This window comes from Macaca thibetana, chromosome 3 (genome assembly GCF_024542745.1).
Source record: "Macaca thibetana thibetana isolate TM-01 chromosome 3, ASM2454274v1, whole genome shotgun sequence".
Lineage (NCBI taxonomy): Eukaryota > Metazoa > Chordata > Mammalia > Primates > Cercopithecidae > Macaca > Macaca thibetana.
The window spans coordinates 139,019,955-139,038,917 of NC_065580.1; the positions used below are offsets into that span (position 1 = coordinate 139,019,955).

Genomic DNA, 18,963 nt, shown 5'->3' on the forward strand with positions numbered 1-18,963 from the left:
CTTTATCTGAAACTGTGGCTCATTCCATCTCAACACAATGGGCACTCCCAGTTGTCCCGTCACAAGAACACAATGGAGAACTAAGAAAGAAACAGAGAGGGGCTTGGGGAGCGATCCAGGGGGCCTGGATGAGAAGCAGTGGCCTGTCAGTCCATAGGGTGATGGCTGGGAGAGACATGGACAAAAGCTAGAGAGGAAATCAGAGAGAGGAAGAGTTGGCCTTCAAAGCTTTAGGGAGGCTGGGTGCGGTGGCTCATGCCTGTAATCCCAGCACTTTGGGAGGCTGAGGTGGGCGGATCACCTGAGGTCAGGAGTTTGAGACCAGTCTAACATGGTGAAACCCCATCTCTACCAAAAATACAAAAACTAGCCAGGTATGGTGGCATGCACCTGTAATCCCAGCTATTCGGGAGGCTGAGACAGGAGAATTGGCTAAACCCAGAAGTGGAGGTTGCAGTGAGCCCAGATTACGCCGCTGTACTCCAGACTGGGTGACAGAGCGTGGCTATGTCTCATTAAAAAACAAACAAACAAACAAACAAAAAAACTATGCAAAGCCCAGCATGGCCGCAAACTTGGGCCAGCAGCTCACTCAGTGACCGCTCACCTTCTAGAATGGGGGATTCCACTGGGATACCCAATGCACGGGTTTTGGCCTTTGCTAGATCTACAGACTCCACTGTTTCTCTGCTGCATTCTGCCAGCCAAGTGCAACAGACCATTTTTCCGCTGGCCCAGTTTCCCATGTTTGCTCCCCAACTGGCTGCAGCTGGAACCCACTGGCTATGTGGGAACACATGCCCGCGGGGAGCCCCACGGGGCTGCTCTGGGGAGACTGAACCGGTGCCATGTAAACACGGCACTTAACCGATGATGAAGTGTTTAAGCGCCCCTAGGATCCACAACGGACTCTACCTGCAAAAACATTCATTTCCTTCTGAAATGTTTTGGTTGCTGCAGTCCAGGATAGTGCCAGAATTCTTTTCAACCAAAACACGGAGCTCAGGGGCTCCATGTAGACGCATCAGAATGGACGGCTTCCTTTGCAGAACCAAGCGGGACCCCAGGGGCCAGGGGAAGCCGCTGACCCCGTCCTGAAGGTTGCCTCCCACCCCGGCCATAGTGCTGCATCCAGTTTGTCAAAACTTAGAGGAAGGAACCGTAACAGAGCCACGGGGACATTCAGTTAAAATTAAGTTCCAGAGTCCATGAAGTATGAAGGACGTGATGGCCTACTCAATGCAAATCTTTTCTCTATATCCAGAAACACTCTCTACATTCAGAAATCCTATCTGCCTTTTTTTTTTTTTTTTTTTTTTTTGAGATGGATTCTTGCTGTTGCCCAGGCTGGAGTACAGTGGCATGATCTCAGCTCACTGGAACCTCTGTCTCCCAGGTTCAAGCGATTCTCCTACCTCAGCCTCCCGAGTAGCTGGGATTACAGGCGCAGGCCACCACACCCAGCTAATTCTTTTATTTTTAGTACAGACAGGGTCTGGCCATATTGGCCAGGCTGGAACTCCTGACCTCAGGTGATCCGCCCACCTCGGCCTCCCAAAGTGCTAGGATTACATGTGTGTGCCATCACACCCAGTCTCATATTTACTTTTTTGGAGACAGGATTTTTCTCTGTTGCCCAGGTTGGAGCACAGTGGCACGATCATAGCTCACTGCAGCCTCTGCCTCTTGGGTTCAAGCAATTCTCCTGCCTCGGCCAGCTGGGACTACAGGCACATGCCACCATGCCCAGCTAATTTTAACATTTTTGTAGAGATGGGGTCTCCATATTTTGCCCTGGCTGGTCTCAAACTCCTGGCCTCATGTGATCCTCCTGCTTCAGCTTCCCAAAGGGCCGGGATTACAGGCGTGAGCCACTGTGCCCAGCAACAGATGTTTTATTTAATGTTAATTTTAAAAAGAAACCTAAAATCCATTCTTAGAAGGGAGTCTTAATACCTTGATCTAGATTCATTCCTGGTGAATAATTTAAAAGCCACAGTCTGGGGTGCCAGAAGGTCCAACTTGGGTCTTAGCTCAGCCATTACATTGTGCTTTGGGGAAAGGTGTTTACATTCATGGAGCTTTTGTTTCTTCATCTATATAAAAAAATAGGACCGGGAATGAAGGCTCATGCCTGTAATCCCAGCACTTGGGAGGCTGAGGTGGGAGCATTGCTTGAGCCCAGGAGGTCAAGGCTACAGTGAGCCATGATCACTCCACTGCATTCCAGCCTGGGTGACTGAGTGAGATCCCACAGTGGCTCACGCCTGTAACCCCAGCACTTTGGGAGGTGCATAACCTGAAGACAGGAATTCAAGACCAGCCTGGGCAACGTGGCAAAACCCCATCTCTACAAATAATACAAAAATTAGCTGGGTGTGGTGGTACGCGCCTGCAACTCCAGCCACTCGGGAGGCTGAGGCACGAGAATTGCTTGAATGTGGGAGGCGGAGGTTGCAGTGAGCTGAGGTCATGGCACTGCACTCCAGCCTGGGTGACAGAACAAGACTGTGTCTCAAAAGAAAAAAAAAAAAAAAAAAAGAAACAACAGTACCCTGTTTCACAGATTGGGTGGGAATAATGACTGTCAAACTGACAGATGAATTGATCACAAGAGCAAGTTTTTCTGATGAGACTACCCTCTGCAACCAGCCTCATCTTACTCCTTAGGGTTCTTCGGGTGTCCACGACAAGCCCCGGCATACAGCAAGGGCTCGATGGAGTCACCTTTCGATAAAAAGGACTCCTACAACTGATACGTACTCATTGTAGCCTTAGGATGAGGGGCTCCTTAGAGGGGCCTCATGATCACTTAATTCCTATTTTACACATGGGAAAACTGAGGTTTGTAAGTGAACTAGTGATGAAATCATGTGCTAGAAATTGGGGGATCAGGCTGGGCGTGGTGGCTCACGCCTGTCATCCCAGCACTCTGGGGGGCCGAGGCAGGAGGATCTCTTAAGTCCAGGAGTTTGAGACCAGCCTGGGCAACGTGACAAAACCTAGTCTCTACAAAAAATACCAAAATCAGCCAGGTGTGGTGGTGTGCGCCTGCAGTCCCAGCTATGCGGGAGGTTGAGCTGGGAGGATCCCTTGAGCCTGGGAGGTGGAGGCTGCAGTGAGCCGAGACTGCGCCACTGCACTCCAGCCTGGGTGACAGAGAGAGACCTTATCTTAATTTAAAAAAAAGAAAAAAAAAAAACCCCAAAACTGGGAGATCAGAGATAATGGTGCCAACTACAACTAGAATTACTGCCAACTACAACTAGAATTACTGCTAAGGTTTACTTAGTCTTATTACGTGTCCAGCTTTGCTCTAAGTTATTTGCTCACAATAACTTCCGCGTCAACCCCGCAGTTTAGAGGCGGGGAAACAGAGACTCAGGGACATTAAGCTCCTTGTCCCCATCACCAGACTGCAGAGCTGGGGTCTGCACCAGGGGCTATGGCTCCCACACCCAAGGTCTTAGCTCCAACGCTGTCCCTTGTCCCTACACAGCATTGAAAGACAGTCTGGAAACCAGCAGTTCAAAGCCACCTTGATTGAGCTGGGAATGTTTTAAGAGCCATTTGCGCTAATTTCAAAAAAAGCAAGCTGCAAAAAAGTGGTGTGATACCCACTCTTCCTGCTCCATAAACTGGTGCAGAATGTTACCTCTCTGCCTGCCCACCCCCATCCCCCAGCTCATCCTGAACTGTTCCTCATCTTGCAAGGGCACAGCGGAAACCCTCCATTTCCCTGTGTCATTCTGGAGAGGCTCCTGGTTCGGGTCTCCACCCGCACACCAGCAATCACCCCTGAGGCCCGGCTGGGGCACTGTGACTGTGTCTGGGATTATGTCTGCGCGGCCTCCACCTTGGCCCTGGGTGGACGCCATGCTGGTCTCAGCCCAGCCACGCACAGTTAGCAAAGCTCTTCCTTTGACTTTAACAAGCTCCGGCCCCCAGTTGGTCAAAGCAAACCCCACCAAGAAAGCAGTACTGGTTAAAACGTGATTCCCAAAAAGAGACGCTGGAAACAAAAAGGGGCAAGTGGCTGTAACTCAAAGGTGCAGAGGCCAGGCGGGGACAGTCCCCCACGGGGCCGGGGCTACCCACCACGTCTGGTGCCTTCTGGATCTGTGAGGCCAGCTGGAGGGAGTGATTGGCGGATGAGAGCTGTTCCCTTAAGGTCTCCGCCTCTCTCTGAGCCACCTCTGCCCTCTGAAGGAAATGAAAAGGGGTGAAAGAGAAAGTACATTCAGTTTAACAACTGACAATTATTACAAGAACATTCATCAATTCATGCCTGACTGACTATAATTGATTTTCCTAAACACTCAACCTAATAAATGCTAGGAAAAAAAACACAGAATGTGATGGATTTTTATTTTAAACAGTACAAGGAAGAAATAATTGAGCGATTATGACAGTAATTTAACGCTAGGAGCAAAGGAATCCCCTGCTGATACTAATACTCCGGCCCACTGAATTTCCCAGACTGAATAAATACAAGTGGAAATCGAGTCTTTTGATTCAATTTCTTTCTATTCTCATAGACCAAGAAGATTTTATTGCGGGATTACTCCTGGGAGTAATTCTCACGGGTAAACAGTGAATTAAAGACACTTTGGCCATTCTCTTCCTAAAAACACACACAAACAATGTTGTGGTTGTTTTTCTTCAGCAAGGATTTCCATAAACGTACAGGATGTAAATGCCACCGCTTTTGTAAGGGCTGGGCTTATTTCAACATATTTAACCCTCCACTGGACAAAGCGTTTTGAATGCTGATCCTGGCATTTTCAGCCAACCAGACCAATCCGAGGACACAGGCAGGAGGATGGCACAGACCAGTGCGGGGGGCTGCGGGACAAATGAGTGGACTTTTCCAACATTTGCCTAAAAATCTTGAACAAGGAAACCACCACTCCTAGAGAGAAAATGGGGATTTCCCACTGGATGATGAGGACAGGTCACCCCAGTGCCCCCGCCCGACAGGGTGTCTGGGAAAAGACAAACCAGGGCAAGTTACCCAAACTCACTGAGTTGCCGCCTACCCATCTGTAAAATGGGAACATGGTCCCTAGCCACGGAAGTGCCCGGGACACAGAGCTTAGGCAGAGGTCATTTGTGAATGGCCTTGTGCCGGTTTAATTCTTAGGACTGAGGCACAGTTCTAAGACAGGTAGGAGACGGTGGCGAATGACATGGGACATGTGGGCTGAGGCAAAGTTCCGCTTCTTCCTCCCAGACTTACATTCCACTACTAGAAACATTCAATCAGAAAAGCCTGGCCAAGTAGCATCTCCATCGTGTGTTTTCCTGTTTTGTGGCATGGCAGCGTGTGGTTAATAATTGCTAAGAAAGGACTCAGAAAGACAAGAAGTTGGCCTGCCCTGGAACTGGCTGATTAATCTAGTTCTAGGAGGAGTGGCTTTGGCAGGTTTAAGCAATTCTGTGGCAACAGCATGGAATCTATTTGCCCTGCATACAGACAAACTACGATTTTTTTTTTTTTTTTTTGAGACGGAGTCTCGCTCTGTCACCCTGGCTGGAGTGCAGTGGCATGATCTTGGCTCACTGCAGCCTCCACCTCCTGGGTGCAAGCGATTCTCCTGCTTCAGCCTCCTGAGTAGCTAGGATTACAGGTGCCCACCATGCCTGGCTAATTTTTGTGTTTTGAGTAGAGATGGGGTTTCACATGTTGGCCAGGCTGGTCTTGAACTCCTGACCTCAGATGATCTGCCTGCCTTGGCCTCCCAAAATACTGGGATTACAGGTGTGAGCCACCATGCCCAGCCAATTTAGGATATTTCTAATGGCAGTTCCGTCTGCCCAGGGTGGTGCTGGTGGCCGTCTGCCTTGCCTCTCCAGGAGCTCTTGGAATTACATTCAGTTGAATTCACGTGCCTGGCTGGGTCTATCTAGGCCCAAACAGGTCACCTCTATCACTATCTCTCGTCCACACTGAATCTAGAACCAGCCATCAGGAAAGTGGCAAGGTGACCTGTATGTCCAGGACTATGGAGGTGATTGCTGGTTCATGTTAACTAATCAACTGTTGTTGTTTTTTTTCTTTTTTTTTTTTCTGAGATTGGAATCTCACTCTGTTGCCCAGGCTGGAGTGCAGTTGTGCAATCTCAGTTAACTGCAACCTCCGCCTCCCGGGTTCAAGGGATTCTCCTGCTTCAGCCTTCTGAGTAGCTGCGATTACAGACATGCACTGCCATGCCCGGCTCATTTTTGTGTTTTTTGTAGAGACAGGGTTTTGCCATGCTGGTCAGGCTGGTCTTGAACTCCTGACCTCAGGTGATCCACCTGCCTTGGCCTCCCAAAGAGCTGGGATTACAGGTGTGAGCCACTGCACCGAGCCTAATCAACTATTAAGACTACGGAAAAATGTCTTCTTCAACAAAAAAGATTTTTCCTGGTTTATTTCCAGATGGGTCACGCCAAGTGTTTCTGATAATCACGTCACATCACTGAAGAGCTTATGCCTCCCTTGCTGGTCAGTTCAACTCTTGGGCAGAAAATATCTAAGACTGCCTGGAATAAGATGTATTTGGAGATATTTCTCCTGGTCTCTTGGGCTAGGAAACCTATTTCTTAGCCTAGTGGAGAAGCTGGTTCTGAAGTGTTCTGGAACAGCCAGAGCTGGGGAAGTCCTGGACACCTGGTTATAAGGTGTCCCTGGGAGCCTACATGGGTCTCAAGCAGGCTTTAGCCGTTCAGAGTGGATACCATCTCATCACAGGGTGACGGTTCACAAAAGAAGGGATCTCTAGCTGTTGATGATTTCAATCTCTGATTGCATAATTTCTTTATTTCTCTCTCTCTCTCTTTTTTTTTTTGAGATGGAGTCTCACCCTGCCGCACAGCAGTGTGCTTTTGGCTCACCGCAACCTCCATCTCCCAGGTGCAAGTGATTCTCCCATCTCAGCCACCTGAGTAGCTGGGATTACAGATGCGCGCCACCATGCCCAGCTAATTTTTGTATTTCTAGCAGAGACAGGGTTTCACCCTGTTGGCCAGGCTGGTCTCGAACTCCTGATCTCAAGTGATCCGCCCGCCTCAGCCTCCCAAAGTGCTGGGGTTACAGGTGTGAGCCCCCGAGCCAGGCCTGACTGCAAAATTTCTGTGGAGCGGTTGCATTTGCAGTTTCCAAGTTCATGGACAGTCTTTCTGTGGCCTGTCTGTTGGCGGTCATGGTGGTCAGACTTCTATCACTTTTGGCTTCACCTTGTCTGATCACGTAGTTATTTAGGATTTCTGTCCTGAGGGCATCGAAAAAAATAGAAAACTCAAAAAATGAAGCGTTGAGGTGGTTTGTGTGGTGAGACATCCAGGAAACAGGAGAATTCCCTAAAAACAGGCCTCATGGCAGTGAAAGGAAGGAACAGGGAAACAGACGCTGATCGGCAGCTGGGATGAATTCGTTTCAGGAGCTGAGCAGTGAAGCCCATCGTTGGCAGCTGAGGCAGGAAAAAGGGGGCCCTGTGCCAGGTCGGCGCGTGGTGACACTGGTTTTGAGGCTCTGGCATCTTCCTGAAGACCCCTGTTCAACCACCTGTAGCTGTGTTTCTAGATCCGGAATCCCAGACGCAAGAGTGGTGGCTGCCCTGAGACATCACTTCCCTGTGATTACTGCCGGGCTCCCGTCTCCTCCTGTGTCCCCGCAGAGGCAGAGCTACCGGGAGTCCTCATTCTACTTTTGTGTCTGCCTCACCATGAGAACGGCCCCTCGCCGAGCCTGAGCACTGTCCCGGGAGATCTTTCTTGTTGTTTCTTGCCTATTCTCTGTCCTTTGCTGAGAAACCAGAGTAGATGCTAGAAACACGGGGGCGAGGAGGGTACTGCTTGCATATCGGTGGTAACCCGGACTACGATGGCAGAAAACAGTCGCCCAGCAAGGGGACTGGCGGCCATGGGGCTCACATAAGCCGATGCCCGCCACCTGGCAACGGTTTCCAGGACATTGTCATGAAGGTCCCTGGTGTGTGTGGCCCCAGGCACACCTCACATCCTCCTCCTCTCAAAATGGAAGACCCTTTTCGGGGAAATGACTCTTAGCTGGCATCAAGTTAAACACTGCCTCCCTTCAGCAGTCACCTGGGAGGCAGCAAGCAGCCAGCGACACCGTGTCTCAGGAATTCTTCCTGTTAGAGTCAAGCCAGCAAATACAGAGACGGTTTCCACCGTGAGACCCGGGGGGCTTCACGTCTCTGGGGAAGGTGAAGGAGGCTGTTCTGCTCCCTGGGCTGGTGTCACATTCCTCACTGGGTGATTTGGGGAGGGGCAGCTGGAACCAGAGGTCCACGAGGTCACCTCATCCTAGAGGAAGTTCCACGGGCCCCCCAACCCCTGCCCATCTCTCCCCTGCCCCTGCCCATCCGTCCCAGCACTTTGGGAGGTTGAGGTGGGCAGATCACTTGAGGTCAGGGGTTTGAGACCAGCCTGGTCAACATGGTGAAACCCTGTGTGTACTAAAAACACAAAAATTAGCCGGGTGTGGGGGTGTGCACCTGTAGTCCCAGCTACACAGTAGACTGAGGCATGAGAATTGCTTGAACCCAGGAGGGGGAGGGTGCAGTGAGCTCACACCACTGCACTCCAGCCTGGGTCACAGGGCAAGCAAGGGCAATCCAAAAAAAAAAAAAAAAAAAAAAAAAAAAAAAGTTTTCCTCTAACCTCAGTGCCCCCGATTGGGATGTGAATACAGGATGCAGACAGCTACTTCCAGGCCTCTAAAGTCTGAACAATTTGACTCATAAAACATGGTGAGGCACCATGGGAAGGACACAGAGAGGGATGGGCTTGCAGAGGATAAAGACAGGGCCTTGGGCCAGCTGCAGCCTGGCGGAGCAGAGGTGTGGGGAGAGGGCTGGGGCGACTGGCGTGAAACACAGCCCCAGACCTGTGGAGAGATGACTGTGGTTAGGAATCTCTTGGGAGGCTCATTTTCTTCTCCCTCTGGAACCAACAAGAGGGAACCCTCACCGTCTCCCCTTTAAGGGCAGACTCCTTTCCACATCCCCCCAGTTTACACTTTCAGAGTATGGCCTTTGAAGTCCCTGGTTTTATATGGGTTGAGGGGGAGTCTCTGATCCAATCTTCCACCCCTTTCTTGGCCCCAGGTTTTGTCTCTTGTTCTCTGCTTGCATGGCCATTAAAGTTCAGGCTTGAGGACACCAGAGATGAGCAAGTCCCCTGAGGAACAAAGCAGCCCCAGAGCCTACGATGGGCTGAGGCCTGCTTCCCCACCCCCAGCAATTACAGTGACCGTCTTGACTCCCAGAGGTAACCCCACGTCAGTGACTTTGCAGGAAGGAGGCCAGGAACGTCTACCACGGCTGGAGACCGGATGCCCACCACCACGTGTCCCACGCTGATGCTGCACCAGTGGCCAAGGCCTCCATGGAGACCCACTCTCCATAGTGAGGTTCAGCTGTGGTTTCTAACCCCTAACCTCAACCTGGAGGGTCCTCCACTAGGGCAGTCTTGTGACATAAACACCAGGCAGGTGAACAGGAGGAGGGCAGCTCACTTCAATGACTCCCTCCCAGCCCCACTGTGGGCTAGGAGAACGTGCCACTGCACTCCAGCCTGGGCGTTAAAGCCCATATTCATTCAGTACATCTTTTTGAGCACTGACTCTGAGCAGGCCTCATAGATACTAAAATGCTGGTTTCAAAGCCGGGCTCAGTGGCTCATGCCTGTAATCCCAGTACTTTGGCAGGCCAAGGGGAGAGGATCGCTTGAGCCCGGGAGTTTGAGACCAAGGCCCACCAGCAACTCAGATCACCACTGCTCAGAAAGGAGGCCCTGGAGGGGCAGTGGGTGGGCCGCTGTTTTTCACCGCAAAAAAAGCCATGAATTGCTAAAACCCCGGGACGGGGTTTCACACACAGTTTGAAGCGCAAAGCTGTGGCTTCTTATTTACCCCGGGACGGGGTTCACACACAGCTTGAAGTGTAAAGCTGTGGCTTCTTATTTACCATGATATCTCAAGAGTTCTGAACCTTTACTGTCACCAATTGGGACAGTAAGTATTTATGCCAGTGCCCTGATGTTCAACAAACAGGTGTGAATGAGGCTCTGACGTAATTGACAGGTGCCAACTGCTCTACCACTTCTCTGTAACAGGAGCACAGTGCTTTAGCAATAAAAGAGCGCTTCAGGTATCAGTAGAACATTCTAACTACATGCCTAGGGAAAACGAATGTTGTATGCCAGTGAGCTAGTAAATTGCTCCTCCTGGGGGTTTCCTGATGGGAAAGGCGTTGGTCCAGATGCCTGCCGCCTGCACCAGTGTGGGACCGTGTCTGCGCCCTCCTCTTACTGCCCAGCCCACCTCCAGCTCACCTCCGCAGGGACGGCCTCGGGTCAGGCCCATGCCATCTCTCCCCTTACTGCCACGCTAGCTTCTCACTGCTCTCCCGGCTTCTGGTCTTTCCACTCCCATCTGTTCTCTGTCTCAATCCTGCCTACGATTCTGCAGTGCTCCCAGGATTAATCCTTCACACTGGGACCCTCCTGCAGGCCTGGCCAGGTCCCCTCCTACCAGCCCACTCTCCGACCCGCATCTCTGGTGTTGGTTTTGAACTCCTGGGCCCAAGAGATCCTCCCACCTCAGCCTCCTGGGTTAGCTGGGACTACAGGTGTGCACTACCACACCTGGCTAGTTTTTTTTTTTTTAACGTTTTGTAGAGATGGGGGTCTCACTGTGTTGCCCAGGCTGGTCTCAAACTGGCTCAAGCGAGCTCCTGCCTCGGTCTCTCCAAGTGCTGGTACTATAGGTGCCGCCACCACCATGCCCAGCTCTGGGCAGCTTTTCTCCTAGTTGATGGCCCAGGCCAACGTCCCCTTCTCTGGCTTTCCTTTAACCTTCCACTTCTTGTCCTGCTGAAAATATTCTCTCGATATTCCAGGGCTTGCATCTTTCCTCTCTGAATGCTTCTCATGTCACGAACTCCTAGACTTCAGGGTCAAAAGGCACCCTTTGAGCCTTCTTGTTCAATCCCTCCTTCGGTCCACTCTGTGGCTGATTCCCCATCTCATGCTCTCCGGGAGGGCTGGCTAATCTGCTTGCATAGCTCTGGTGACAGGGAGCTCACTCTCTCCAGAGCAAGCATCTTTCAGCGTGGCACCTCTGGAGAGCCAGACTGAGGAGGACCACCGTTGGGAATAAGCTTCCTGGCTGGGCATGGTGGCTCACACCTGGAATCCCAGAACTTTGGGAGGCGGAGGTGGGTGGATCGTTTGAGCCCAGGAGTTCAAGAGCAGCCTGGGCAAACATTGCAAAACCCTGTCTCTACTAAGAACAATAATTAGCTGGACGTGGTGGCATGTGCCTGCAATCTCAGCAGTTTGGGAGGCTGAGGTGGGCAGATCGCTTGAACCTAGGAATTCGAGACCAGCCTGGGCAACATGGCAAAACTCCACCTCTACTAAAAATAAGAAAATTAGCCGTGCGTGGTGGCGTATGCCTGTAGTCCCAGCTACTGGGGAGGCTCAGGCAGGAGAATCGTTTGAACCCAGGAGGGGGAGGTTGCAGTGAGCTGAGATGGTGCCACTGTATTCCAGCCTGGGTAACAGAGCAAGACTGTCTCAAAAACAAAAATAAAGAAGTTTCCTCCCACCAGCCTCTATGCTTGGTTGGGGTCTACAGGGGTCTCTCAGAAAAGGCGTGGCTCCGTCCCCTGGCCTTTCTTTCTTTCTGGTCGGCCCTTGAGAGCTCCAAGGACAGAACCTACAAATACCCCACAACCCTTCCCTCTTCTCATCTTTTCGTGTCCCAGATTCCTGAAATTAATCCTCTTGCTCGTTGTCCAGTGGTGCTGCTGTCTTTCCCTGCTACCCCAAGATGAGGAACGTCTCCAAACCCCATAGTTCCTTTTGTGTTAGAGCCCCTCCCTGTCCTGGCCATGGAGTTGTCTCTGAACAAACTCCAAGGAGCTGTTTTCTTTACAGTGTGGCTTCCAGTCTAAAATGGAATTTCCAGCCGGGCGCGGCGGCTCACGCCTGAAACCACAGCACTTTGGGAGGCCAAGGCGGGCAGATCACCTGAGGTCAGGAGTTCGAGACTAGTCTGACCAACACGGTGAAACCCTGTCTCTACTAAAAATACAAAAATTAGCTGGGCGTGGTGGTGGGCACCTATAATCCCAGCTACTCGGGAGGCTGAGGCAGGAGAATTGCTTGAACCCGGGAGGCGGAAGATGCAGTGAGCTGAGATTGTACCATTGTACTCCAGCCTAGATGACAAGAGTAAAATTCCGTTTCACAGAAGAAAAATAAATAAATTTAAAAAACGGAATTTCCCAGGCATGGACTCATTGCTGCCAATGAGCAGAATCACCACCTTCTTCATTCTAGAAACTGTATTTCTATTAATGCAGCCATATCAGGCTATTAATTCTGGCTGAGTTGTTGGTGAGAACTCGCCTCTACCACTTACCACCCTTTCCTGAAGGCATGACTTTACAATTCCCCCAAAACCTGTGCTTCTTCAGCAGCTACAGAACTAACGTATATTTAGGCATCTTTTTCTTTTTTTTTTTTGAGATAGGATCTCACTCTGTCACCTAGGCTGGGGTGCAGTGGTGCAATCATAGCTCACTGCAACCTCTACCTCCTGGACTCAAGTGATCCTCCTGCTTCAGCCTCCTGAGTGGCTGGGACTACAGGCACACTGCCATACCCAGTTAACTTTTGTATTTTTTATGGAAATGGGGTCTTGTTAAATTGCCCAGGCTGGTCTCAAACTCCTGACCTCAAGTGATCTGCCTGCCTCGGTCTTCCCAAGTGTTGGGATTACAGGTGTGAGCTACTGCGCCTGGCAACCATCTACTTTTTATTCTGGCATTTTACCTCTAATCCTCAAAACAATCTTGCAAAGGAAGCATTAGCTAAATTCCCTTCCTTTCTTTCAAAAATTTTTAATATATTTTAAATCATGGTAAAATACACAAAGCATAAAATTTACCATCTTAACCATTAGCGTCCTTTTCAGTAGCGTCAAGGATGTTTACGTGGTTGTGCAATTAATCTCCAGAATTTTTTCATCTTGCAAAACCAAAACTTTGTACCCATTTAACAACAACTTCGTATTTCCCTCCTCCCCTCATCCCTGGCAGTCACCGTGGAACTTTCTGTCTCTCTGAAGCTGGCTCCTCCTGAGACTTCATAGAGGTGGAATCATTCCGTCTTTGTCTTTTTTTGTGACTGGCGTATTTCCCCTGGCATAATGGCCTCAAGGTTCATTTTTCTTTTGATTTTTTAATGACCAAGAAATTTAAGAGATTAAGAGACCCGTCAAGGCCACACAGGAAATACCAAGTTAGTAACTGAACCCATGTCGTTCTGGAGTCAGCACCTGTCCCTACGGTCCTGTCTGGTGTCTCCTAAGACTGGGGTTCACCGAGTGGCTTTGGCACCTTGAGAAGTACGTTTGCTTTGCCAAACTTCTTAGGTACCTGGGACTGTCTCTCAGACCACAGAGAGCCTGTTCCAGACAGTGCACTGATATTCACAGGATAAGGCTCTCCTGTTTAACAAACCAGGCTCTCCTGTTGGGTACATTAGATTGTCCAAAAGAGCCATCTAAAGGCAAGGTATGCCCAGGACTGGCCTTGAGCGGAGAAGGGGAGTCGGTGGACACTTGAGAAATAGGAATAGCGATCTGTGATGAAGGTAACTCCTTCCCGTAACTGCTTTTTTTTTGAGACAGATTCTTGCTCTCTCGCCCAGGCTGGAGTGCGGTGGTGTGATCGGCTCACTGATTCTCCTGCCTCAGCCTCCTGAACAGTTGGGATGACAGGTGCATGTCACCGCACCCGGCTAATTTTTGTATTTTTATCAGAGACGGGGCTTCACCATGCTGGCCAGGCTGGCCTCGAACTCCTGACCTCAAGTGATCCACCCACCTCGGCCTTCCAAACTGCTGGGATTGCAGGCGTGAGCCTGGCTGGGGGATCACTTTCTTTTCAGAGCAACAGCAGCACTGGCTAAAGCAAAATGTTTTCCTGTTCTGTGGGGTCCTTGTGGGAGGAAGGGGTTTGGGGACGGCTGAATTTTCCAGGCAGCAGAGTGTTTAGAACCACCCAACACCACGTACCTAATTATGTGCCAGACACTGTGCTGGGTACTTGCCACAAGGCCTCTCTGAGAACCAAGTGTCAGCCAAAAGGGGGCCGTCGGCTGACAGCCCTCGTTGGAGCAAGTGGCTGTGACCCATGAGAACGTGGTGGTAAGGAACTCTCCTAGGATAACACCATGGTAAGATGTCTACGCTGTCACAGATGCCACAGCTACACAGACGGGTGTTTAGAGACGGAGTAAGGAAAAGGAGACAGTTACCACTTTGGAGGGGATGTTCACCATGGGATGTCTGAGATGCTGGAACCACATCAAAGACTTTGCCAAGGAAATGGTTCCTGGGACTTTTTATGTCTTTTCCTACTTCTCACGACATCAGAAGCAGCATCAACATTGAAAGCTGTCAGTAAAAAATGGAAGGATAACCGGCCTTCTAACTTCGGGTGACAAACCTTCCAAGATGCCAGAAACGGGCCCGCTAGTGTGGGTTTTAGGACTAAAAGCGTCCAGGGTCCTACCTGGTTTGCCCTTTCAAGGTCCGTCATGATCATTTCAATCTCGTCGGCCCTAGGAGGGTGAGAGGGAGAGAGCAGGTTAGTCACAAGGAGACCGGCTCAGTGGGTGACTGAAGGGACAGCTTCCTAGCTCAGGGCTCGGGAAGGGCTATGTGGAACCATGAGTCAATGCTGTCCAGCAGGAGGAGGTGGGCTCGCACTGGGGGAAGAGATGTGCTTGCTGATGCTATGCGCTCTTTTGATAATCACGTGTCTGGTGCACATGGGCTGCCTGCCTTTGATGGAGTCCCAATCTCACTGGGGAGACAAACCCATAAAAATATAAAATCCACCTTGTCCTCTCAAGGGTTCAAAAAGAGCTCTGAGAAGAGTGCTCTGAAAAACACAGAGGGAGAAATAAATTCTCTTTGTGGGAGGGAATCAAGGAAGGGTACAGAGGAGGTGACAGGTAAGTGGGGTTTTGAAGGATGAGTAGAAGTTTGCCAGGCTGGGGGTGAGAGGAGGAGCTGGGGAAAGGCTACTTTAGGAAAAGGCACTTGGCAATGAAAGCCTCACCAGGAATGAGGAAACCAGGAGAAGGTGGTCAACTGGAGATAAGGAGGGCAGGTGAGGATGGAGACACAGGTTGGGGGACTGTACAGGCTGCAGTGCAGACTGTGTGGGTTCATAGCTATGGCCCAGCCTGCTCGTAAAAGCAATTGTCCAGGTTCTGTTTTTAAAGTATTTCCTTTAGTAATCTGAAGGCAAATACATGAATCCAACACAGAGCGTCATGAGAGAGGAATGTGGAGAGTGTTTTTATGTTTGTTTGTTTTGAGACAGAGCTCTGTCTCCCAGGCTGGAGTGCAATGACATGATCTCGGCTCACTGCAACCTCCGCCTCCCAGGTTCAAGCAATTCTCCTGCCTCAGCCTCCTGAGTAGCTGAGACTACAGGTGTGCACCACCATACCCGGCTAATTTTTGTATTTTTAGTAGAGATGAGGGTTTGCCATGTTGGCCAGGCGGGTCTCGAACTCCTGACCTCAGGTGATCCAACCGCCTTCGCCTCCCAAAGTGCTGGGATTACAGGCGTGAGCCATCACGCCCAGCCTGGAGAGTCCTTTTGAGAAGGGCATGGCCAACTCCAAAAGCCTATGGGAGGTTAGAGCAGGAAACCCGGGCAGGCCACCACCCCAACATCTGCAAGCAGGTCCTGAGGATGGTCTCTGTTAGGAGGCCACAGGCTAGAACTGTCTGTGACCCAAGGAAGGTTTTTTAGCATGCCCAAGGGCCGCGGAGCCAATGTTACAGCCACAGGGACCTGGTTGGGGTTGAGGGCTCTCATTCTATGGCTCTGAGTCCACACGCACCTGCACTTTGCTGCCTTCGGGATGCAATCCCTCCCTCAGCCACACGCACGGCCCTTCTACACCAAGGCTCCTTCCTCCTCTTGGCCTTACCCGCCACTCATTCTCAGGGCCCTGTTCTCCAACAACTCCCACCATGTGCGGGACCCCGAAGAGCCAGGCCTTCCTCTGCACTAGGCCTCCACTTGCGCTGCCTGCCTGAATGTTCCCAGGGAACCTCATCTCCTACTTCCACCCACTCTGTCCTTCCCAGACCCTCCCAGCGGCTCCGTCTCAGGGAGTAGCACTGTCTCGAGTCCTGGTTTGCAGGTTTGAGTTTTCATTGGGTGCTCACACTGTGAGCTCTCTCTGAATGCTGGGCTGTAGGTCCCTTCTGCCCTATATCCCTAGAATTTGTCCAGTATTCACTGGGCTGTATGTCATGTTGGATGCCAGAGTCCTGGATGTGGCCCATCCTGTCAGAGATGGGCAAGTCTACTCCTGGGGACAGCCCAGGGCACCAGACAAGCCTGACAAAGAGAGCTCTGTCCTTCTGCAACCTGCTCCATGGTCCCAAGGAGGCAGGTGCAAGTGAGAGTACCTACTCACCCTACTATGGTTTGTCTCCACCAAAACTGCTACTGAAATTTGATCCCCAGCGTGGGGGCACTGGAAGGTGGGGTCTAGAGGGAGGTGTTTGGGTCATGGGGGTGGATCCCCTCATGAATGGCTTGGTGCCATTCTCCTGGCAGTGAATGAGTTCTTGCTCTGACCAGACTTTAGGGATTGGATGAGTTCCCTTAAGAGTGGGATATCATAACCCCAGGAACCTCCCTGGGTTGTCCCTCTTGGCATGCATCCACCTCCCCTTTGACCCTATCCGTCATGTTATGACGCAGCACGGAAGCCCTCGCCAGGAGCCAGGGCCATGTCCTTGAACTTCCCAGCCTGCAGAACCGTGAGCCAAATAAACCTCTTTTCTTTATAAATCACCTGGCTTCAGGTGTTCTGTTGCAGCAACAGAAAACGGGCTAAGGTACACCCTCGACGCTGAGAGGTGGAAAAACTGTCTCTGGGCCCCTGGGCTGAGGAATTTTTGTGGCCTGAGGCTTTTGCAGCCTTTAACTGCACACAGTGATTTGAGGCAGTCTTATCAACTCCCAGCAGCCTGAATAGGGTAACAGATGCCTTGTGATCAAGTTCAATGTTCATTGTATCTGTTTGAAATAATATCCGGCTTTCAGACTGGTCTGAGAAAAAGTCTGAAAAAGCCTGTCAAATGGCCTAGTTAAATGAAGCTATTTTTAGGACGATTTCATGAAGAAGGCAGTGTCTCTGTAAGATAAGTACCCAAACTGGGCCTCTGCAATACAGTGCTGGGTGCAGGCAGTGGGGAAGGGACAGGGCTGCTTAAATGACGAAACATCCCACTGTATCATCTCAAAGTGGAACCTACAAGATCTGACACAAAAATTGCTGTGCAAAGATAGTCTAACACTACAAATGGTAATTAAAAAAAATTAAAAGTGTTAAGGGTCTTATATCGGAAAAGGATAATCACCAGTCAATGCAGAAAGCTGCTACCTTCACACCCTGTTGATGAAGAATTCAGAGTGTAAACTCCTTCAGACACAAAATAAAAGCTTGCAAACTTTTCTTAAGGCTAATTGCAGGTTTTTTTTTTTTTTTTTTTTTTTTTTTTTTTTTTTTTGAGACAGGGTCTCACCCTGTCACCCAGGCCAGAATGCAGTGGCATGATCTTGGCTCACTGTAACCTCTGCCTCCTGGGCTCAAGCAGTCCTCCTGCTTCAGCCTCCGGAGTAGCTGGGACTAGTGGCGTACACCAGCACACCCACCTAATTTTTTTTTTTTTTTTTTGGTAGGGACATGGTTTCACCACGTTGCCCAGGCTGGTCTTAAACTCCTGGGCTCAAGCCATCCACCTGCTTCGGTCTCCCAAAGTGCTGCGACTATAGCCATGAGCCTGTCCCAAATCACAAGTTGTAAACATAGTTTTGTACTTTAGTTACCTATCGTGTATTTCCAGTGTTCACATACACAGGTCAAAACTGCCCTGGCTACCGTCACTCATTCATTCACTTGCTCCACGAGCGTTTCACACCCCTAAAAGTTTCCTGGTGCTGGAATGGGCACATAGAGATGCAGACATGGGTCCTGTGTATCTCACCAATGTCGTAGATTTAAAAGATGACAACGAAAATACATAGCTGTGCGTACCCACAAGATGTGCAGAGGTTGACAATTGCCTAAATCCTCCTCTGAATGCATCAGCAGAGTTGGCTGAAGAACTTGGGAGGTGGATGGGGACTGGTCAGGCTGGTGAGTGAAGAGACACTGAATGTGGGTCTAGGTGAGGACTTTTCCTAATGGCTCCAGTGTGGCCCTATATAAGCCCTCTCTTTCTTTAATTCTGGCTAAATTTATTTTCATTTGAATACTTCTATTCTGTTTGAGACTGCTGTTACTTGGATATTGTTGGCATAGCTACTTCTGTCCTCCATGTCGTTCAACTTTTCTTTTATATTTTGCTATTTCTTTATCCTTTCCTGCTGCCTTCTGGATCAAGGTTAACTTGATCTAACTGGTCTTTAGCAATTTATCTTTTTTTTTTTTTTTTTTGGAGACAGGGTCTTGCTCTATCACCCAGGCTGGAGTACAGTGGTGTGATCACGGCTCATGGCAGCCTCAACCTCCTGGGCTCAAGCAATCCTCCCACTTTAGCTTCCCTAATAGCTAGGACTAAAGGCACATGTCACCATGCCTAGCTAATTTTTCTCTTTTTTTTTTTTTTTTTTTGGTACAGATGGGGTTTTGCCATGTTGTCCAGGCTGGTCTTGAATTCCTGGGCTCAAGCGATCCTCCCACCTCAGCCTCCCAAAGTGCTGGGATTATAGGTGTGAACCACTGCACCTGGCCTATTTTCTACTTCCTCTTTCTGGAATTCCTATTAGGTGGATGTTGGAGCTCCTGAATTGATCTCTAATTTTCTCTTCTTTCTGACATCTACATCTATATGTTTTT

At 50.1% G+C, this 18,963-nt stretch overlaps 3 protein-coding genes across 5 annotated transcripts in view; 1 reads left to right on the forward strand and 2 right to left on the reverse strand.

The window, feature by feature from the left end:
- Positions 1-18,963, reverse strand: part of PRKRIP1 (PRKR interacting protein 1) — a 532,772-nt gene that overhangs the window by 219,550 nt on the left and 294,259 nt on the right. The window lies entirely within an intron of this gene.
- IFT22 (intraflagellar transport 22) overlaps positions 1-18,963 on the forward strand; it is a 984,170-nt gene that overhangs the window by 109,738 nt on the left and 855,469 nt on the right. The gene's annotated exons all lie outside the window — the stretch shown is intronic.
- The window catches only part of CUX1 (cut like homeobox 1), a 1,083,765-nt gene that overhangs the window by 83,645 nt on the left and 981,157 nt on the right, over positions 1-18,963 (reverse strand). The window contains 2 exon segments of the mRNA XM_050783609.1: positions 4,099-4,203; positions 14,598-14,646. Coding sequence (XP_050639566.1) covers positions 4,099-4,203; positions 14,598-14,646 — 154 coding nt within the window.